General features: G+C 38.7%; 3 protein-coding genes across 5 annotated transcripts; 2 read left to right on the top strand and 1 right to left on the bottom strand.

Annotated features, from left to right (window-relative positions):
• The first annotated feature begins 305 nt into the window (after positions 1-305).
• LOC140791637 (GDSL esterase/lipase At5g45920) lies at positions 306-3,628 on the top strand. The gene is made up of 5 exons (XM_073142237.1): positions 306-604; positions 710-934; positions 1,021-1,088; positions 2,343-2,501; positions 3,278-3,628. The coding sequence occupies exons 1-5, from the start codon at positions 506-508 to the stop codon at positions 3,435-3,437; spliced, it is 711 nt and encodes a 236-aa protein (XP_072998338.1). The 5' UTR covers positions 306-505; the 3' UTR covers positions 3,438-3,628.
• A 2,037-nt stretch (positions 3,629-5,665) lies between these two features.
• On the top strand, positions 5,666-9,200 carry LOC140792182 (small ribosomal subunit protein eS8-like). Its single transcript, XM_073143022.1, has 5 exons — positions 5,666-5,922; positions 6,041-6,113; positions 6,261-6,597; positions 8,540-8,715; positions 8,798-9,200. The coding sequence occupies exons 1-5, from the start codon at positions 5,919-5,921 to the stop codon at positions 8,883-8,885; spliced, it is 678 nt and encodes a 225-aa protein (XP_072999123.1). The 5' UTR covers positions 5,666-5,918; the 3' UTR covers positions 8,886-9,200.
• An 8,896-nt stretch (positions 9,201-18,096) lies between these two features.
• LOC140793083 (protein SEEDLING PLASTID DEVELOPMENT 1) lies at positions 18,097-23,109 on the bottom strand. 3 transcript variants are annotated; one of them, XM_073144447.1, is made up of 10 exons: positions 22,623-23,108; positions 22,322-22,536; positions 21,695-21,845; positions 20,766-20,957; positions 20,393-20,555; positions 20,047-20,291; positions 19,171-19,347; positions 18,960-19,082; positions 18,641-18,814; positions 18,097-18,481 (listed from the first exon to the last, which is right to left on the bottom strand). In XM_073144447.1, the coding sequence occupies exons 1-10, from the start codon at positions 22,776-22,778 to the stop codon at positions 18,425-18,427; spliced, it is 1,653 nt and encodes a 550-aa protein (XP_073000548.1). In that variant the 5' UTR covers positions 22,779-23,108; the 3' UTR covers positions 18,097-18,424. The 3 variants fall into 3 exon arrangements, with proteins under 3 accessions (XP_073000548.1, XP_073000550.1, XP_073000549.1); XM_073144449.1 differs by having other exon boundaries at positions 18,097-18,814; positions 22,623-23,109; XM_073144448.1 differs by lacking the exon at positions 18,097-18,481 and having other exon boundaries at positions 18,647-18,814; positions 18,908-19,082.
• Between the last annotated feature and the right edge of the window lie 199 nt (positions 23,110-23,308).

The following is a 23,308-nucleotide window of genomic DNA, read 5'->3' as shown; positions in this document are numbered from 1 at the left end:
ATGGATAACAAGACAAACGGATGTAGCATAAGGACAACTGGGAAACGTTACCGGTGACGACGAACAGTAGACAGTAGTCCGCTTCGTTTGATGTCCACCACTAGCCCCCTTATAAAAGTAATCCTGACATCCGCAGGCGCAATCATAACCCCTCAAAAAGTAATTCCTAGGCCCCTCTCTCTCTCTTCCTCACCGGTTACGGATATTTATTTCTACGTAACACCCGAAACGTAAATCTACTTGTTATAGGGTGGTTTACGTAAAATCCGCCTAATGATTAAATGGGCTCCATTGGTAAGTGGAACGGGGCGCATGGGAGGAACCAACTCATTGTACCAGTCCGGTTGAGGGGTAGTTTTGGTAAAAGGCGACAAAAAAGAAGTAGCAAGCAAATCCCTAGTCCAAGCGTGTGGGGGGTACTTTTGCAAAAGCTTAAGAGGGATCAAACGCATCAAATAAATCTCATCTCTCGCTCTCTCTCTCTCTCTCTCTCTCTTCACAGGAGATGAGGCCAAAGCTAGTTCTGTTCGGCGACTCCATCACGGAGGAGTCTTTTGGGGAAGGAGGATGGGGCGCCGCTCTCGCCCACCATTTCTCTCGCACGGTGAGCTCTAATGTCTCCGATCCGATTCATGTTTGAGTTTTTATTTCTCTTCTATTTGGTTTTCTTTCGGTGTTCAGATCTCGGTGCGCTTTGCTTTTGAATCAGGCGGATGTGGTTCTCCGCGGCTACAGCGGTTATAATACCAGGTGGGTGTTGAAGGTGATGGAGAAAGTCGTGGCTGGCATCGTCGAAGACGAGAATCCACCGGCGGCGGTGACTGTATTCTTCGGAGCCAACGACGCCTCGCTTCCCGATCGCTGCAGCGGATTCCAGCACGTGCCAATCGAGGAGTACCAGCAGAATCTTCGAGACATTTGCTCCTTTCTCAAGGTATTCCGACGTCGCTCTTTCAGAAGTAGTATGTTGCATACATAGCCTCCTTTTATTGTTTCCTTGTTGTGGTTTGGCTCTCTCAGAAGCGGTGGCCCTCAACCGTGGTTATACTAATAACGCCTCCACCAATTGACGAAGATGGAAGGCTGAGGTAAAATTCTATACTAGTTTATTCCTTCGAGATTTTATCCTCTCCAGTTCCTTGGTTCACTGGACAGCTCCAGGATCGAAACGGCTCTGGATCTGTCCAGTGAAATTGACGCACTGGAGAGAATTTTAACAAGAGAAAGCGATGTACTTTCTGGAATAAAGGTTTAGATGGGTCGTTTCGGCTGGTCCACCATGTACAGAATCTAATCCCATTCGTTTGGAAGAATCTAGTGATGGGGAATCTAGAAGTACCAGACTACCCTTTTCGCTGGACAGCGATGTCTTTATGCTAGCAATCTTGTCAGCCATTGAGATTCGTGTAGGTATTAGACCACTGACGCTGTGGTAGCTCCATTACTGCTGGGTATTAGGATCAGTAAGTAATTTCAGTACTTCTGTGTTCAGGGAGGAGCTACTTCTGATTCTTTTGTCCTGGTTTTTATTGCTGGTTATTGTTCCAGTCAAACACTAGACTGGCTTTCCTAGGACCATTTGATGTTGTAAGACTTTATTAATTGCTATAGGCAATAACAAAGAATAACCCAATTAGCCTTTGCACTAAAAGTTGCCAATCCACAATTTGTCTCGATATTAGCATGTGCAATTGGGCTTAAATCCGGTTGAGTGTAGTAACAAAAAGATTCGGTCGATCTCAGTCAAAATAATTATTGTTGTTTGGAGTGAATTGGATGATATCCAATTTAATCTGCTGTTTATAGTGAGATATGATTTCCGTCTTCTATTTTCAATTATAAGCTTGGTTCAATAGCAAAATACTGATGGCACTGGAGAATAAGAATCTTCTCTTCTTTTCATGGTCTTCTGCTTCAATAAGCTCATAGCAGGGTTCTTAGTGGAAGCAAGCTGATGTAGGGAAAAAGGTAGCCACCATCTTATACTTGCTTATTAACTTGGTTTAATAATTTTTTAAAGTCGATTCAGCACTTTATTCCGTAGGACTGCTCCAACATGGAAACCTTATGGACACTTGTCTTCTGTTTTAAAATGTCCATCGGTCCACCCAAATGGCATTAGGAACATCATTAACCAAAAGTAATGAACGACTACAAAGTCGGGCTATTAAGAGAACTTGTAATTGTTTCACTGAAACACCTTCCATGAAAAGTAAACATGAAGAGGGAGGTTGTACATGTGGATCACATCCTCCCCAGGGAACGGAAACATCTTCCTTGTTGATATCTTTTTTATGAATATAAGGTGTTTGAAGAATTTTACTTCTTCAACTCTTTTGCAGGGATCCATATGGCGATGGCTCTCTTCCGGAAAGGACTAATGAGTCTGCTGGTGTTTTTGCTAAGGCGTGCATAGCTGTCGCTAATGAATCTGGCATTCCAGTTATTGATGTCTGGTCAAAGATGCAGCAGTTTCCTGATTGGGAGAAATCCTTATTAAGGTATGCCTGATTTCTATGTCGTTACATTTGAATTCTTCATCTGATTAATGTCTGCTAGATGGAGCGGAATTTTGTGGTCCACAGAGTTACTTTGCACTTAAAGATAACGAGTTAATGTGTTGTGATTTAGTGGTTGCCACCATAATGGTATGTACTGACCTATGCTATAGCTTTGCATGCCAACTTTTAAAGGCTCTCTCTGCACCAAATCTTGTCCAGTGTGTCTGTGACTGTGTGTTCCTATTATGACATGTGCCACGCTACTAGCCTACTACCAAACTTTCGGCCTTGAGAGTAAATTCTTGCTTTGATCAGCTATAACAATTTTCTAATCATTTGGCATCTAGACTTTGTTCTTGATAGTGTAGCTATGAGAATTAGTAGAAAATGTAATTCTAATAAAAGAGAAGGATGAAACTTTCCCAAACCACAAGATCTGAGAAAAAACAGTACCTCAGGCAAAGAATAAGTGAAGCAAGTGAAGGGAAATTACATGTCAACCAAACATCTCCTCCTGATCAACATAGAGTTGCTTTAGTCTCTTTTTCATGGGAACGTGCTGTTGCTAAACTAGAATAGGGCACTGCCCATTGATTACGTAATTACCAGTTTGATTGTTCCTTAAGTCACTTCAATTGAACTTTTTCAATTACTATAATAATGCTAGTCCAGCACTCAGCTCATTGCATTCTGTCCTTTTAACACTGAACAGATCATCATTTCATTTTATCGGAGATAATCCGAGAATTTATACACTCTAATTACAATGGTTGCAGGGATGGTCTACACTTCACTGCCTCTGGGAATAAAATTCTGTATGAGGAGGTGGTGAAGACTCTGGAAGATGTAGGCTTGAGCCTCAAGACCCTGCCTGCTGATCTACCCCTCTTCTCTGACCTTGACCGTAATGATCCCTTGAAATCTTTCAGCAACTGAAAGGAGTGTCTTATTTTGGAATTTTTGATAAGGTCTTTGTCATGTGCTTTGCACTTTCGAAAACTCAGTATGTTATGCCAGTGATAGATCAAAACATGTCTTGCAACAGTCTTTTGTAGCAATGCAGGGGCTTTCCTGAAGACTCAACGTCTCTTTTTGAGTAAAAAGATCAAGCACTTAATCTTCCATAATATGTCCTATCTTGATGCTTTTATCATCTCATATATTTGTTTCATTAACAATTTCCACACATCAAATGCCGTCCTTTCCATGAGCTGGAACTTGCTTATGCAACTTTTCAACGTTAATCTAGTGACGTTTTGGACTCATTACTAACATAGTGTACGATTTGCATGTGCCAACGAAACAATTGAGAAGAAGATTAAGAAGATCATAGATAGGAAAATCCGAAATAGGGCAATTTTTTTAACTCTTTTATATGGAGTTCTCAGGACAAATTTCTTTCTTGATTTCAGGAAGACAACTATGTGATGCAACAGTTTGAGAAATTTGGGATTATTTTGGCCCTATTTAGGCGTGTAAACGAGCTAAGCCTGAGCGAGCTGGCTGTTGCTCAAGCTCGGCTCAAAATTAATTTCAAGCTTCTTTATTAGGCTCAGGCTCGACTTGCCTCAGCTCGAGCCGAGCCTGAGCTTGTAATAAGCCTATTATCAAGCCTCATTCAAGTCGTGCTGGACCGAGCCAATTTGAACCCAAGCCGAGCTTAGAGAAGGAAGGTGAGGCGGAGCTTAGAGGAGACGACTGCCGTGGGAGGAGGACGACGCTGCGGCGGCGGCTTGGAGAAGGAAGGTGAGGCGGAGCTTAGAGGAGATGACTGCCGCGGGTCTGTGGCAACTTGACGAGGCGGCACCGCGGCAGCTCAAGGAGATGACTAGCACGAGTGTCGACTGCAGAAGTTTGAAACTATCGAGTGCCGAAGGAGGAAGAGAAAGAGACGGCGGCAGTTCGAGGGGACGAGAATGGGGAAATTAGATTTGGGGTAGGAGGCGAGGAGGAGATATGGGACTTAGATTTAGGGATTAGGATTTTCTAATTTAGTTTTATACTGAGCCGATCGAGCCGAGCCTGAGCAAGCCAGCTTCAGCTCAGGCTCAGCTCGATATTGATTTCGAGCCTCTCTCGACTGGAGCTCGAACCAAGCCCGAGCTACTCGACAAACTTGACACCCCTAACCTTATTACCACAATTTGGTTCAACAATTCGCTTTCCCATAAATTCTAGCTAGGAACTTTCGCTAAAACAATCACAAAATTTCATAAACTCCTAACCAGCTGACCAAAATAGAAATATGATCATTCGTTATTTACTCAAGTTCACAAAGTGAAGAAAAGGAAATATGTGCCATACTCTAATTCAATAAGTTCTAGTAGTGAACATAGCCTAAAGTAGTTATAACACAGTAGTTCGAGCTGTAATAAATAATTTTCACAAAGATAAATTTATCCAAATAATAGGGAAATTTCAAACTAATAAACAACTAAAAAAAAAGTAAGATATTTTTTCGCATATATATCTTTAAGAATCTCTTATTTATTTGTATGCTCTTCTAGAATTGATATTTGTATTTATACTTTTGAAAACACACCATTTTTTTTATATATAATCTTTAAAATTCTTTCTTTTTGTGTGAATATTTCTTAAAGTTTTAATTAAAAAAGATAAAAATATCTTTATTCTAAATTTTAAGTATTTCACTTAGTTAAGGATAATTTTGTCATATTTAATTAAATCATATAAGACTTAACTTAAAATGCAACTACGAGGTTATTTATACATATTAACATATAAAAGGTTATACGAAATGTCAGTTTTAGAGGGTGCCATATAAGTCACTAAATTTTTTTTGAAAGTTCACACGCAAAAGAAAACCCTCAAATTTTTTTTTTATAGATGGAGCTCTTCTTGGCTATCCCCATGGGCTAGATCTAGGGAGTGTAAACAAAACCGAGCTTGAGTGGGTCGGACTCATAGCTTGATGCGCTTATTTAAGTTTAACGGATTGAAGGCCGATATTAATAATAAAAAAATCTGAAAAGCCAAATATTTAAAAAATATAAATGCTATAAGGTAAAATTAGCTCATACAAATATACAGTGATACAAATAAATAATTAATATAAAAATTCTAATAATCTATGTGAACATATAATCTAATATATATATATATATATATGTAGATAAGTATCTAATCGAGCCGAGCCCACTTTTGACAGCCCTAGCCCAGATCCATCCTAAGTATCAATGGACTTGGTCGGATCTTGGGGCACGGTGACGTGGAGGGTTCATAATTACCGGATGATATATAATACCCTTCTCTCGATACAAAGGCTCCTAGTCGGCCTAACTATAATATTTAGGATTAGGGTTTTTTTGTTTTGTATTTTCTCAGGAGGGGAGCGCGCGAGGGAGAGCAACAGAGAAGAGAAATACCTACCCGCCTCGCCGCCGCTTGTCTGCCACAATGGGTAAGCAAAACCCTCGTTTCTCCCCCTTCGATCACCCGTTTATCGGATTAAAACCTATAGATCCCTTCGATTCTTTGTCGGAACAGACTCCAATGGCGTCCTCTTATTTCGCGCGCAGGTATCTCTCGGGACTCCATGCACAAGAGGCGGGCCACCGGAGGGAAGAAGAAGGCCTGGAGGAAGAAGAGGAAGTAAGCCTTCATTTATCTGTCCCTAAACCCTAGATCCGATCGTAGAATATGAAAATTGCGATCTACGTAGCTGTTTTTTATTAGAAAGTTTGAAACTTTGCTATGGTGATGTTGATTGATTTGGATTTTGGGGCTTGTTTATGGAAGGTATGAGATGGGTCGGCAGCCGGCGAACACGAAGCTGTCGAGCAACAAGACTGTTAGGAGGGTCAGGGTTAGAGGAGGCAACGTGAAATGGAGAGCCCTCAGGTTGGACACTGGGAACTACTCCTGGGGAAGCGAAGCTGTGACCCGCAAAACCCGTATCCTTGATGTGGTGTACAATGCCTCGAACAATGAGCTTGTGAGGACGCAGACTCTTGTGAAGAATGCCATTGTGCAGGTGGATGCTGCACCTTTCAAGCAGTGGTATCTCCAGCACTATGGCGTTGAGATTAGTAGGAAGAAGAAGGGTCCTGCTGTCACCAAGAAGGATGCTACTGAGGTACCTCATGCTTGATTCCTTGCGATATTTTCCCAAATTTTGGATGCATTTATTGCATATAACCTGTCTCATAACTATTGTCTATTTTTTCTTAGATTTATTTTTTTAAGTGTAGTTCAACTTTACCTTGTCTTCTAGTATAATTGTACGCTATTTTATTAGTTGGAATTGAACACATTCTCTTAATATTTGATGAGGTGTTATGCATTGTTGTGGCTAAAGATTGATAAGTAGTTGCTACTAGGGGGGTCAAAAGTTGACCCGATCCAGTAACTCAATATAATATCTCAACTTTTAAATAGGTTTGCATTTAGTCTAATCATGTTTGAGTCGCAAATGAGACAATCTATTTAACTCGATTATTAAAATGGTCATGTTCATGTTTTTTACCTCAATTGCTTATGACCTGACGTACCAATCTGTTTATGACTCGATAACTCGTTTATGATTTGATAACATGTTTTATGACTCAACTCCATTATGATTTGACTAACCCATTTAAAATCTGACTAACTCTAACTTACTAATCTATTTATAATACAAAAAACTCATTTTATAACTCGAAGAAGTTAGTTTATAACTCAAATAACTTATATAAATTTGAATAATTTGTGCTATTCAATAACTTATTTATGACCCATATAACTTGTCTAATAAACAAGTTGTATTCATGTTTATCATAGTTCCCAGTTTCGGCTGAAACAGATCGGGATCAACTATAGCCGATCCCGATCCAGGCTGAAACAAGTCGATTGGCTAGTTTTGGCCCTGTAGCAGCAGCTGTCAGCTACTGCTGACAGCAACAACCAGTAGCTACAGAGAGAGAGGGGGAGAGACCAGCAGCTACAATGTCAATTAGTACTTTTGTTTAATTTTTAGGGCTCATATGTAAATAATTATTATTTTCTTTTTTTTTGTCATGTTTTCTAAATTTTTAAACTTTTCTTGCATTTTAAAAAAAAATTTAGAATTTTTTGTAATTAAAAAAATCCAATTCGATCCGGGCAACTGATACGGCCAAGCCGATCTGGCCAATACATATCGTTTTTGTGGAAGGCCGATCCTGATCCCGATCCCGATTTTTCGAACCTTATTTTTAACTTGTTGCTTCATAATTGACATTGAACTGCTAGTATTAGTTTCTTTTTGTGTTAGGCATAGGTTCATTTTTTGGTAGCTTCTACTTGTTAAGAATCCTTTAAGGAAGTGTTTAGTTTTGATAATAAAATTCCATTTTTATTAACCGGTCTCTTCTTTTTTTGGTTTTTCCCTTTTGTTTCTTTCATTTAGTATCCAAAATATTTTTTCTTTTATGATATATCTCTTAATTAGCTTCCCATTAGTGGAAGAAGAAAGAACAATAAGTTGTTAATTAGGAAGTGATGCAAAAAAATAACCTCACTTCTGTTGTTTGGCCATTGTTCTAATTTACTCCATTCAGTTGCTATTTAAGTTGGCCCGGTCTTACATTATGAATACTTTTTTGATAGTTTGTAAAAGAGTAGAAATTTTGATGGAGGTACAATCACAATTGAAGGACATGATTTTAAAATATGAATGTTTGTTCCATTTTTTTCAAGCAAGTTTATCCTAAGGATGTTTGAAATCAATGCAATCATTTGTATTCTACTAATGTTTGAAATCAAAAGATACTTATCTGGATCTAGAAGAAGCATTGAGAAGATATTTTACTGGAGGAAACATAGGCAGTGTTTCTTGTATCATAGGCTTCTTGCCTAACTCTGTTAAAGCAGAACTTCATCAAGTAACAGCCTCAAGCGACTATAACATATGCATGTAGGAAACATAGGCAGTGTTCGTACTGGCATACTAAACTGCCTTTAATTAAACTTATGTGGAAATACCTTTATTTAATTTTTGTTGTTTGGTATGCATTGAAGCACATCCTAGGTGATAGCTACTTCTTACTTTGTTTGTACAGGGGCAGGAAGGTGATGGTACTGTAGATGAAGCAAAGAAGAGCAACCATGTTACAAGGAAGTTGGAGAAGCGCCAGCAGGGTCGTAATCTTGATTCTCATGTTGAAGAGCAGTTTGGTACGGGGAGATTGTTGGCTTGCATTTCTTCTCGTCCGGGTCAATGTGGAAGATCTGATGGGTAAGCAAAATGGCTATTTTCTTTTTCCCTTGTGTTAATTTCACACTGACTGCTGTATTTCTCTTCTGATATTGCCGAACAGATATATCTTGGAAGGTAAGGAGTTGGAGTTTTATATGAAAAAGATTCAGAGGAAGAAAGGCAAAGGTGGTTCGGGTGCTGCTGCTTGAGTGAACTTGGGACAAGTTAAAGTTGTCGTCATGTTCAAAGTTGTCTGATCTATAATTTTTTTCTAAGATTGGAAGTTGAGAACCAAGTTATACGTCTCTCAAAGATTTTGAAAATGCATTTTATCTTTTCTCATTGTAAGAACACTAGCTCAGTTATGTTCTCCGATTGGATTGTCACTTTTGAGCTTTTCTAGACAATGCTCTGTTTAGGGTAAGAAGATGTTGAGCACATTTCGCTATTCTATGTAGGGAGAGAAGTTTTGGTAGATCATACAATAAATTATTATGTATGCAATTGTCATACAATACAATTGACATTGTTTGCTGCAGTTCAACAACAGAGCTTAGTAGTTTTGCATAAACTCTTCTCGAATTATTCCTGTCCTAAAAATTTAGGCTTATTGTGCAAGTGCCATTATGAGAAGCACCTCATTGCATTTGAAAATTACATGCAGTTTGTAAAGAATGGAAAGTGTTGTTTAGATTTCTTATGAGAAATAACCAGTGTAGAGCTGGTCATTTTTTTTTCCATGATCTGTATTAGCACGTAAGAACTTGCAATGAATTTACTTTGCCGTTTAAAACTTTGATTTTCACCATTTACAAAGTGCACCGGGTTCGTTAGAAGCTGACCAATATGCACCTTAGGTTCGTTCAAAAACATAATAAATTCCTTGTTTAATAAAAGTTTTGTTCTGTCAAATAAATTTCACCTTCCAGTTTGAATGAAAATCAGTATATCTTTTTAAACTTTTTTTTACCCCTATCACTGAGCCTATTAAACTTTGGATTAAATATATTACACGAAATAAATATCAAAATAAGCATTACACGTCATTAACTAAAAATATAAAATTATATTACACAAAATAAATAGTAATTAATATTTGATAATAAAAATAATAAATATTTAATAGTTTGCTAAGTCATCTCCATAGCCACCGGTTTGATGTATTTCATGTTTGATATATTTTAATATTTAGTATTTATATTGAAAAATAATTTTAAGTAATTATATTTTAGGACACATCGATTTTAAATAATAATAAAAATATTTATTTTATAATAATAAAAAATTAAAAAAATTAAATTTACTCAAAAATAATTTAATATTAGACCCATTTTAAAGGTCTCGATGAGACGGTACTATTTTTGTTAAAAACTAATTAGTAAAACTAATTATATACTCAATTTAACTAATTAGATTATGTAATAAAGAATACAAATAAAATTAAAATCGTTAAATGAAATACTTATTGGGCAAAATTGGAATTTATAAAAAAAATTAAAAAAAAATAAAATTGGGCTCCATTTTTTTGGTGTAGCTCGAAATTTGAAACTAGCTATGGAGGCTCTGTTGGAGCACAACTGGAGTCCAATTTCTTACTCACAAATCCAACACCACTAAGTTTATATATCAAAAGACAGTGCCAATAAAATGTAAATCTTGAGTGCTAGTTCCATAAAAAGCTCATCAACTTTTATTCATATTAAGTGTATTCTCTTTAGAAATACATAATCATTAGTTATCACAAAATTAAAACAATATGACTTTTAATAATTACCTAATTATCTAATTAAATGCATTAATAATTAGTTCTACTAGTTTTATCCATTAACAAGAATTCATCTTATCTAAAACTTTTAAACTATGAAGCTATCAAGCATCTTTTCATTTTTTTTTTTCCATTGTAATAATATTATAATAGTTGTTTGATTTTTAGAAGATTATATTTATAGATCCTACCATTATTAAAAAATATACCAAAAAATCTAATTAATGGACCCCAAATGAGAGGATAAACCAGATGCCTTTGGGATATTCATCTATAGAAATCTCGGCTTAGGAAGAGCATTGCTCTGCCTGCCATGGCAGAGCCTCAAAACCATCAAGATTGCTAAGCATCAATTGCTCGTTTAAAAGGAAAAGACAAATTTTTTTTTAAAGCACAAGATAAATAAACAAGTGGAGAGAGTGCCTTTTGACAAATACCATAACTAATCCTAATCTAAGACGAAATAGATCTATTAATCCTAGAAGGCAAATGTGAAGAAGAGATACAATCATAAATACTATGAAATCTAATAATTAAGAAACCAAATAGTATGCATAACCTCAGTGATAACTTTATAATAAGGGCGATCATAAACTTTTTTTCATGTCATAATTAATAAGCAAATAAGGAGTTGCCCCCTATCTTCTCTCCATAGAAGCATGATCTCTTAGATTCAGATCGTGTTATTCGCTATGCATCTATTAGTAACAAAGGCTATCTTGTCAGAGGTAAGTCTATAGACACATTACATATTGTGGGTATGCTTGATAATTAAAGCAACAAGGGTTTGAGTCTACTAAGCAGGTTGGATGCCTTGAAGCTGGAAAAGCCTCAAGGATAATCCAATTTTGTGATGCAATATATCCCAATAAGCCTTATAAAATTCAAACCAATAACTATTGGGGTCAGATAATTTTCCGGCTGCATGGTGCAACCACAATGTGAGAAGGATTTTTTTTTCTCACAAAATCAAGATCAACAATTTCTTATAGTTGTTAGTCCATATGAAGGATATAGAGGGAGAGACCCTGTTATGGTCCCTTTTAATTAATACCATAACTAGGTTGGAGTAGCTCAGGGTGGTGGAGATCGAGGAGGGTTTGTAATGGATTGAATTTTAGAATTTATAATATATCTAAGATAATATAGATTGAATTTTAGATAATTAAAAATATAATAAGAAATTAAAACATATACTAATGCAGAGGGTTTGTAATCTTCCATTGACATGTCAAACCTTCTCCCAAAACAAGGGCTCCAAGTGTGCGATCTTTTATAACTTTTTTTTGTTTTTTGATTTAAGGAGTTGAAATCAGCTAAAGTTTATATTGGTGGTCCTGGTGATACCATTTCTGTCCGAATTGATCAAAACCTCAAGATGAGATGAGATAGGGTTATCCCCTCCCTAACAAACATACTGGGTTGCCTTTCTACCAAAATTGGCTACCCAGTCCGCCACTTGATTCCCTTCCTTATAGGTATGAACAAATTTAACATTTGAAAAACTAGATATTAAAGTCCAGCATGTGTCCACGAAACCCCTAATTCTCCACGGACCGGGTTTCTCGCCTTCAAGCACTTTGATCAGAGCCTCAGTATCCAACTCCATCATGATCTAGTTCCATCTGCCTCGAGCGACCTGCAAACCCATAGGAACAGCCCATACTTCACAATAGATTGGGGATTCTTTGATGGTTGGTTCCGCTGCAGCTAGGAGAAGCATCCCATTCGCATCCCTAGTGACAAAATCCGCACCACCTTGACTGTCACCTTCCTTGAAGGATCCATCTGTGTTGATCTTAATCTAACCAGCTGGTGGAGGCTTCCACCTAACTAGAGCTCTTACTATTGTGTATATTCTCTTTTCCACTCTTTGCTATAGATATTCCTTTACTAGAAATCAAGCCCTTCTAGCCACATCCTTGGCTGACATGCTGCCATTTTGAAAAACTTTAGCATTTCTCGCTTTCCATATACCCCAAATCCCTGCTGCTATGATAGCCTTAACTTGAGTATTCCTTAACTCTTCTTTCATCCAAGCCGCCAGAATCCAGTCACGGTCCAACCTTGCCCCTAGGTCTCCTTTAAAGTTTAGAAGATCAGCTATCTCCTCCCACACTTCCAAGGCAAACCTGCAGCAGAAAAATAGGTGGGTTGTGGTCTTGTCGAAGTGCTCGCACATGCTGTATGGGTCATTCGATCCATATTTAATCTTGTATAGGAGCTCTCTAGTTGGTACTCGATTCCAAAAGGTCTTCCATATAAAGGCTCACACCCTAGGGGCAACTGGTAGCTTCCATAACGTTGCCCAACCTCGCTAGCTCCCCTCCGCGAGCCTAGGAATGCATATATGGAACTGAACCTGGCCTCTCCACATGGAGCATGGGCCCACACCTAGCTGTCCTCTACTTCTTCCACTGTGTTGCTAAAACCACTCCTCAATTTATGCATGTCCCACATACCACTTTGCATGATCTCAGCCACCTTTGAATTCACATGGAAGTTTTCTACATTAACTATGCAAGATTGAAGACTCAACGGGATCGACACGAACACCAGGTCTCCCTTAACAACTTGGTGTCTTCTATATTGCCAGTACATTGTTGAAATCTTGCCTTCAGCATAGAAGCGGTCTGGCACAGCGCTCTCCAAAGCAAGGAACAGGATGGGCTTGGCTTAGCATTCCAAGGATCTAGAGAACCATATTTTGACTGGACCATGCCCACCCAAGGAGTGTCCCGACCTCTAAGCACGCTCAAGATGTGCTTGCCGAGAAAAGCGCGTTTCGCCGTGCGAAGGCAGCAAACTCCCCAGTCGCCTTCCTCCTTTGGGCTTGTTACCATTTCCCAGCTAATGAGGTGCAACCCACATTGATCTGCACTCTTCTCCCAAATGAAGGACCTAGCAATCTTCTCGATCTCATCCAAAACTGAGTTCGGGATACAGGTGGAACCCATCCAGTAGTAGGGAATGAATGAGAGCGTGAACTTGACAAGAGATATTCTCCCTGCTAGAGAGAGAGTGTGTGTTGCGTTTCCAACAAGCTAGTTTCTAGCAAACTCCCTCTATAAGATCCCGAAGCCCAATAACTAGAATAAGATGACTAGAGATTTTGATACCTAAATAGGTAAAAGGCATAGTAGCCAGTTCAAGGTTTAATCGAGTTCTTAAACAGTTCTTCGTCTCTTCTTCAAGCCAAGGCGGTAGGAACGCCGCTGACTTATCTTTGCTAATCTTCTAGTTGGTAAGTATCGTATATAGCTCCATGGCCTCAGTAAGCACCTCCACGTTAGCTAGGTTCACTCTAGCTACCAACAACAAATCATTCGCCTAAAGTAGGTGAGAGACATGGCCTCCGACATACCTATACCCTTCAAGCTGCCCATCCATAACCTTTGTGTTGAGGATTGTAGTTAAGAGCTGCGAGCAGAGAATGAAGAGATAAGGAGAAATAGGGTCGCCTTTGCCTTAGCCCCTGATGAGGCTCAATCCACTCCGTCAGGCTGCCATTGATGAGGATGCCGAAGCTGGGAGAGTGCAGGTAGGCGTCGATCCACTTTCTCCATTTAGATGGATACTTCATCAACTCAAGCATTCAAAGCACCGCCTTCCACGACACCCGATCGTATGCCTTCTTCATGTCCATCTTAATCATCTTCAACAGAGGGCTTTGACGGTTATTCACCATGGAGTGAACTATTTCTTGTGCAGCTAGGGTGTTATCTTGGATTGATCGACTGGTGACAAAAGTCGCTTGTTCTACCCCGACTAACTTAGGCAGCAACGGTTTCAACCGGCTAACCAATATTCTCGATATAACTTTGTACACCACATCGCAGAAAGCGATGGGTCGATAGTTCTTAACTGAGACTGGAAACTCCTTCAAGATTAATGTTATATACGTTTTCCCCCACTGTGAGGGAAGAAAGCCCTGCTCAAAGAATTTGGCCATCGCTTCACACAACTGTTTGCCCATGATATTCCAGAACTTGATGTACACCTCTACTTGGAGACTATTCGGGCCTGGCACCTTGTCGCGCGGCAAGCTCCACATTGCCTCTTTGATTTCCTCCTCAGTGATGGGTGCAGTAAGCTGCTCTATTTCCATGTCATCAATGATCTGCATGTCTTTTGATCTCCTCCCACCTATCAAACTCCTCATTGAGTTGCACCTGTGGTCCCCAAAGCTCCCTATAGTGATTTTGAAAGCATTGAGTATCACCTCCGGATCCTCCATCCACACCTCTGTCGAGTCTAGAATGCCCGAGATACGGTTCCTCCTACGTCTGAACATAGCAGTTAGGTGGTAGAAGCGCGTATTTTTGTCACCATCTAGAACCCATCTCAAGCGTGATCGTTTCTTTTGAACTACAACACTACATGCACCTCAACATTTACCTCTTGAACTATCTAAACTATAATAATCTCCACCACTCTTTGTAGGTCAATAGTATAAGGGGCAGTTTGTACGTGTTATGTGATAGTTATAGCACAAGTGGTCCGAAAAGTGAATAAAAATGTTATAGCCAGTGCCGTTCTTGAATGGGATAATGGAGGTCGTTCTGGCAAAAGCATTCAATCTTTCTAACAAGACAAATTTTATTTATTTATTTATTTTGATACAAAGAGTTGGAGCTCGGCTAAAACTTACAACCAGAGCCCATTATAAACCTCCCAGTCCTGCCGAAAAATAGTCTCAAAATCCTCCGGCAGCGAGGTTTCACCAGCCTCATCTTACACAATCAATAATTTTCCTCTCATATTTACTTATCCAATCAACGGCTCTATTACCCTCTCTAAAAGTGTGGCTAAACTCTACACTATTGAACTCACTCATCAAGTCCCAACAATCAACTATAATTCCCATGATTCTCCGAGAACCACCTACTCGCCTTTCAATATCTTCACCAACTCTGCTGAATCAAGATGGACTTTATGCAAACATTGCAACACGGTAGGTCGCCGTGGTGTTCCAACTAGTCTACTTTGCGGATAAATTTTTTTGTCTAAATTCGGATAGCAATTTTAGTACAAGTGGAAATGGGTCAATATTAGATTCTACTCGGTTCAAACTATATCCAAATATTTAGTGAATATGGGTTACAAATTTTCTATCCAACCTAATATAAAATTTTACTTTTCAGCACTCTCCAAAGACGCCAATCATATTCTCTTCAAAACTTAAAAGCGAAAACTTAAACAAAGCCAAAGATATGAACTAGGATTAAGTTATCCGTTCTTAGATAACCCCAAACTATCCTCAACTTTATGTAAACTGATTTTAAGATCTTCTAACTTTTGTCAATTGGTTCAGACATCTCGAAATTTGTTTGACCGCAAATTATTAGAACTATTCTTTTAACACTTGTATAAGAAAAGTCTGTTGTTATCGGTTCTAACCACTTTTGAATAATTCTAACCACTAAATCGGAACTTTAAAAAGAATATTTTTTAATATTCTTTGTTAAACATCTTGTGCTAAAGCTCATATATATATTTATGTTTAAAACATAATTTATCAATTATATAAGTAAAATAAAATCTTAAACATGTGCTATGAAAAGTTAAAAACTCGCTATATATATATATATATATATATATTATTTGTCACGTTGACACTGGATAATAACTTGATCATAATCGATATTTAGAGTTAATGATGCTGAGGGTCAGGTCCTCCTGGGCTCTGCCTCTTCGATTCATTGAATGCAACCTCTGCAATCTCTTCCAGCCGCGGCTTCGCCGTGGTGCCCGAGGTGGATCCGTTATCCTTCTCTTCTAATCCACTTCGATGTAATGGACGCGAATTGGAGCTCCGAATAGAGGAGAGAATGAGGAGGATACATAGACAGAGAATTAGTCTTCGACTTCCCATTCTTTCTTCCTTCTTTGTCAAACTTAGCTTGATACTATCCAGGGAGGTCAGCTATCACAGCAAATTTATAGTCTTTTCTCCTTTGTGGGCAAGTGGATTATACTAATACCTTACTTAGTGGAAGCTAGCTTGTGCGACCGTCTTATGTTGGATGTCATAATTGCCGTTAACTTTGCGGCTTGCAGTTGAGATATATATTAGTTATGAGCTTGTTTTAGTAGCCATTATTACTTTGTTAATTAACACTCAGGAGAAACCATTTACGGATCCAAATCCACACATCTTGTTGGGAGATAAACATGGCTGCTGACTTTGTAGCAATCGACTTGTTATTGTTGGGATTCTAAAAAATTTCCCGTAAATTTGATGCTTCTTTGTGTGGCTTCTGCTTGATTTCAGCTGGATTAGACCAAGTCCAATTCAAGGCTATCTGTGCAACTGTGCAAGTCTAGTCATCTTATTTTTTTGTCAATGAGCAAACATTCCTTTTTGGGTTGCAATAAGTAAATAGTTTGTGTGCGTTGGGAGAATTCCTCTATGCTTTCCCATTGCGGAAGGCATTACCATTATCTTATTCCCTTTTTGATAGCTGATGCATTCCCACTTCCCGTAGTTTTGATACAACGGCAATTAATACTGTGGGGTAAAGCACTTTAATATATAAGCCCCAACAGAGAAGAGGGTAGCCGCGGCGTAACGTAACGTAAAGTAACTTAGGATCTAGCATGGTTCAAAGATCGATTCATGTAACTTTATTCATTTACACCATGGACTCCAGATATTGGTGAGACTATTGGTGGCCAAATTTTGGAGCAGCGAATAAGCAAGATGACCAAGTGCAGTGATATTCTTGTCCGGTTGTTATCCAGTGTTGCATTAATTGAAAAGGAGAGTGAGTTGTGCGATATGCTGTCACGAAATAGATCATCATGCTATAAGAATGTACATGCTCCAATATTACTAACTATTCAGAGGGAATAGCTGGTGGTTTGTCCTTTGTCGGCAACCACGGACCTCAATTTCTCAGGCACAGAGATTAGACACTATCGTTATCACGAAAGAAAGATGAAAGCAAAAGATGGAAATAATTGTAACAGGGGGTCCAGTGGACATTACAACTGCCGACTATGGTGGGAAAGAATGCTTTGTTTGATTCACAGCACACTAGATCTTATGTGCACTGAATCTATCCAGTGAATTCAACCAACTGAGATTATTCTAGTCTAATATTTCTTTTTAGACTTTACCGCCCACAAGGAAATAAAAAAATGGAGATTTCAAGGATGACAAATAGTCATCAAGGCTAATAAAAAGAATAGAATGCATCAGTGGATTCAATGCTGGATGAAGGCAAAAGACACGAATGAGTCAAATCTCAACGATTCTTAAAGAAGGGGAGCGCAAATTATCATGTTCGCCGCAAACCAAATTATAGAGCATACAAGTAGAAATGCATTAGATAATAGAAAATACATAATTATTAGAACAAGGTAAATCTTTCTTTGGGTGTGGTTGTACTGCAGTACTACTAACAGCCCTGAGAGCTTACTGATTCAGCAACCCTGTGTAGGTTCAGTTAATTATACCATATCCATCTCCTAGTTTTAAAGCAGCCTTTGCATCTTTAAGAGTAGGATCATGTCATAAAAGGGAAATCAGAAAAAAAAAACAAAAAAATTGATTGATAGTAGCACACCAAATTAACAAATAAACATATGGACTTGAATCCAGTTACTATCAATGTCCAAACAACACAAGTATATAGAGGACATATAAAGGATAATCACAAGAGAGTATACTAATTCGTTGGAAGCTTCCAATAGAACAATCACACTGATGTTAGCTGAGTTTGACAAGTATCAAATCAACAGGATTTTGATCAACATAATACATTTTCTAGTTAAACATGTAAGATAGGGACAAGTTCTCATCTTTAGTGGTAGTGGCACCACAAGTACAGATAACTTCAGAAATGTGGTCCACGGTGGGATCAAAAAACAATTAAGACTTTACAAAGGCTGCTCATATAGAAATCAGCCATCATTATCTGCAGAATTATCGGCCAGGCATGTGATATGATACAAAATCAACTCCAGATGAAACTGAAGTTAGATACTCTGGTAGCCAGCTGCAATGCAATAATTGTTCTCCGTCTCCCTGTCTACCTGGTACACACGTAGATTGGCAAAGCAGGTTTACTCCGGGAGCAAAGGTAATCTAGCCACACCATTTTGTGAACCCACACACCCAGAGATGCTCAAATCCTGAAATCCCCTATTAACATCAGCTACTTGGTCGACAAGATTTTTATATTCAATTCCAACCTGAAGTGGAAGAATTTGGAGACAAATGCTTGGTTCCTGGCCCACAATCTCCCAATTAAGTTTGAAATTTTTGGCTAGCTCTATTTGAGCATGAACAAGATGCAACGGCCTCGGAAGAAGCTGGACACACTCTCCTCTTGGAATCACTATTTGTTCAATAGCCAATCTTGCCTCCTGCAACAGTGACCAACATACTTATTTTAGTATGGAAGTCCTAAACGTAGAAAAGCAATTTCATGATACTAGTGCTTGAAAAAATAAATTTACCGCAATAAGGAAAATAATGAAATGTTTTACAAGAACGGTATAGGAATGCCACCTCTAAAGCATCAGTCTTTTCTGAGGAACAAATTTTCTCTTTTCCCTCAAAAGCTTTTGATCTGTTCATCCACTCATTTACAAGGGAGCGTAATGCTTTTGTGATTTGCACCAAAGAGCTTGTCTAGAACGGGGAAAAAATTCAATAATTACAAGTAACAAAGTAAAGCTATCTCACCTTGAAATTTGAAAGTGTATATGTGCAATTCTACCTTTGTGACAAAAATTGGTATATTGTAAGATTCAGCAACTGCTTGAATTTTAGGGTTCTTCTTGAGCTTGGATTGCAGAGCAAGCAAACCGCCAGCCTCACCAAGATTATCAGTGATCCTAATCATCTCATCCATTCCCAGGTGCATAATTGCTTGCAACATGCTTGTCTCCGTGATCTAGAATAACTGCTCAACCTATAAGTTTCAACTAAGTTGACACTAATTATAACATCTTAAGGACATTAATTAAGAGCATATTAAAAACAGAAAAGACCAAACTAAAAAGCTTGAATCAATTATGACAATCATGACAGGAAAAGAAATCCACAATCATAGTCTCTCATCATCCTAGTTCCTCTGAGGCATCAATGATTCCTCAGCATCTGCCTCCTCCATTTATCACCCGTTGCATCATTTGATATGAAAAGAAGGCAGATCAGGAAGGGAATCACTGTGATACCATTTGGGTCAAGAATCACTTTGATATAAGTACATATAAGTGTGAAGGTTTCGACCAGCTGCACAAATAATCTCTCACAAAATTGACTTTCAAAAGATGCAAGAATGTCTGAGATGCTTACTGAGATTGATCATAGTCACTACAGAAACAAGTGAGTAATATCCAAGCTCACAATGTTCTTCCAAGAATAAGAAATATGATGTAAATAGCATGTTCAAATGAGCAAGAGTTTGCAACGAAGCAACTCAAGCCCATCATCAGGGGTAACACCTGCTTAGGCTAAATTATGTGACATAAATGCAGCCCTATAGAAAGAAACAAGGTGGCACAGCAATCCTACAGGTACAAGGATTCAAACTACCAAAAGGACAGATGAAAAGATTTTCAGAATAGAATAACTATGTGAAAAATATTACCCCATAAGTATGGAGAGCAAAGGTTCTTGTTTCTGGTTCATGAGATCTCTCTGTTTGCTTTGCTGAAAATTCTAGATCAAATGCACTATCGCAGATCCTTCTATCATCCCTCACTGCATTATCCTGAATGACTGCTTTGCCATCCTCATAAGGAAGATCGTTCCAAGGGTTCACTTTTATATGATGCAAGTCATGCTTCGCACCCTCTTTATATAACTTGCGGACTTCAAAGTTTGGATACCTACCTGTACCAACAAACACTACTTGTAGATATATAGTACGCAAGATATTTGTCAAAAGTAACATGACCAATTAACATATATGATGAAATAAAAAGTTGGAATACCTGCAAGAAGAGCATCCACTGTGGCCTCCAATCCACGGTGGACTCGTAATTCAGTCTTAGAAATTATTTCTGCACCACATGTGAATACTGATGGTCCCTTTCGCTCCAGAACAGTCTTTCGGACCCCTCTCCAAGTAGCCTCACCGTCACTTAGGATAACACTCTTAAACACAAACATGAAAATGCCAATTTAGGAAAACAGCACCAGTTCACAAATATCATTATGTACAAAAAAAACTACAAAAACATGTACTTGAAATAGAACATTCGACACTAAATAATAAATACGCCAACTATTTGCATCTGAGGTGCTCTTATGATTTCTACTGCTAAGAATATATAATGCATGTGTGGCAATTGTCAGCAGTCATACCTGTATACCTCCAACAAGCATATCTAGTGAAGGATTCTTGATCAGATTCTCTATTGTTACTCCATGAGCAGTAGCAACAAGCTGGATACCACGCTGTGCAATAGTACTAGCAGCCATTGCTTCAAGTTCGGTCCCAATTTCATCAATTACAATTACTTGAGGCATATGATTTTCCACTGCTTCAATTAACACCTGTTTAGATAGTAGATAGTGGAATAGTGTTTAAATAGCAGGACTAGTACCATGAAAACAACAAGACAGCCAGGTCAGCTCCCTGTTTATAGAAACTATTCTTTAACTATAAAAACTTTTACTTCTTTTCTATTCCTTTTCCAAGTAGAATATATTCACAATATGAAAAGCTAGAATTATTGTATAGATTCACACTTAATGATTAATAACATAAAAAAGTCAGCCTTTAGGAATATTTGCTGAAGCTTGAATTTGGTGCAAGATTTTGACATTCTTCCTCCATAAAGGACCTATTATTCGAATGTCCCAAACAGAATTGCACTCAACTAGACAGGTAATAATATATCTGCTGATGCACATGATATTGATGCTCACACCATCTGGATCAGTTACCAGCATTTGTCTAATGGATGCTGGTCATTGAGAGCATGTTCATACCATAATGAATATTTCAAGAAAAGGTCAATTTCATTACCTTCTCAGTTTTAGATTCTCTTCAAAGAAATCATAGTAGAGCTTAAATTATCATATATGAGAATTTAAGTTATTTCTTGTTCTCCCAAGTACCATAGACTGATAATGCTAATCTAAAACCAGGAATACAAGCGAATGATTATTGATTACTGCAAAACAGATGTTGATGATTTTCAATTTGGTGGCTGGTCATTTAAGGACTTTTAGTACAGGTTGTGTCTCCAAAAGAAAAACTTGAGGAAGGAGTTTAGAAGAAGATAAACCTTATGCTGCATGTTGGGATTTGGTACTTGCAACCTACGAGAACGCCCTATACCAGGATGAGGAATATCACCATCACCACCTATCTCATTGGAGGTATCTACAATCAAGACTCGTTTCTTATAATCATCCGCTAGCATCCGAGCTATCTCTCTGTAATATTGGAATATACAAGATACCAGGAGGCATCACAAATCTTGATAGATTATTCAGAAACAATAAATAATTGTAGCAAATTTGAAGTATTAGTTAAACCTCTAAGTGTTATTAACATGAGACTGTATATAACGCAGATGTTAATTTCTCCACATGGCTGTTGATGGTACAGACTATAGTTAGACGTGAGATTGCATCTCATTTAATTTTTATATATAACAGGGTTACCCATTTTTTAGCAGTCCAGATTTTGAAACTGCATAAATCTGTACTTTATGAGTAAAGCTGCAAGACTTCTCACTTTAGCTCAAGTTGGACTCCAAGATTCACCTTTATACCATCATAACTTGTAGCATCCAGTACAATAAAATAAGAAAAAGAGAAGTACATATTAATCAATGACACCATAACCAATGAAACCCACTTTTAAGGAAAACCAAAGCTATTGCAAGATGCAGAACTATTGAACTAACCTTATAATTGTAGTCTTCCCAACTCCTGGAGGACCGATAAGCAACAGAGATTCCCCATCCTTTACCAAATCACGCAACAAGTTGCCACTTCCCGCCACTACCCTTCCCACCCGGCAGGTGAGCCCAATTATTACACCACGCCGGTTCCTTATAGCGCTAATCCTATGCAAAGTCCCGCTAATCCCCGCACGGTTATCCGCTGCAAAGCCACCCACCTACCAAAAGTAATAACAATAGCCTAATTCGCTAATGGCAGTTCTTGAATCATTACTAGCTAAGGCTTACGGTTTGGGAAACTGACCTGTGAGACGGCGCGGTGGAGATCGTCGAATGAGATGGGGCGATCGGAGAGGAATACGTCGCCGGAGGGGAAGCGGGCGAGGGGTCGGCGGCCCAAATCCATGACGATCTCAACGAGGTCAAGGAGATCGGGGTGGGACTCGACTTGCCGCTGCATCTCGCCGGGGAGGAGGACGAGAAGACGTCGGAGCTCGTCGGTGAATCCTGCATCGGGTTGGTCATTGGACGGCGAGGAGGCGGCGGAGCAAAGTAAAGCAGAGGAAGATATGAGGGGGAGGAGAGGAGTGGTTGCGCTGGGGAAACGGGGGATACGTGGAAGCGAAACGGGGGGACACGTGGGAGGGGCGGGTAACGGTGGGGCAGTGGATTTTGAGGGTGGGAGAAGAGAGAGAGGTGGAGTTGAAGCATCGGAAAAGAGCTCTCGACTCGATGCCAAGGTGTCGGAGTAAACCAGCGGACACGAGTGGAGGGAAGGAGAAGAAAAGTAATCATCACTTTCTCATTCAGCCCATAGAGGATATAGGATCTTCTAAGTGGGCTAGATTATAGCCCCCATATTGCAACATAAGGCTATTTAGGCCCATCTACAACCAATTATTGAAAGGAAAAGAGAAATATTTATTGCATTTCTGAGAGTTGAATTAATACGTTATATCTTAAAAAAAATAATTAATACATTATACTCCA

The sequence above is a fragment of the Typha latifolia genome, chromosome 7 (genome assembly GCF_019914945.1).
Source record: "Typha latifolia isolate L0001 chromosome 7, TyphaL0001v2, whole genome shotgun sequence".
NCBI classification, from domain to species: Eukaryota; Viridiplantae; Streptophyta; class Magnoliopsida; order Poales; family Typhaceae; genus Typha; species Typha latifolia.
The sequence above is the reverse complement of the archived record's forward strand: the minus strand, read 5'-3'. Positions and strand labels throughout refer to the sequence as shown.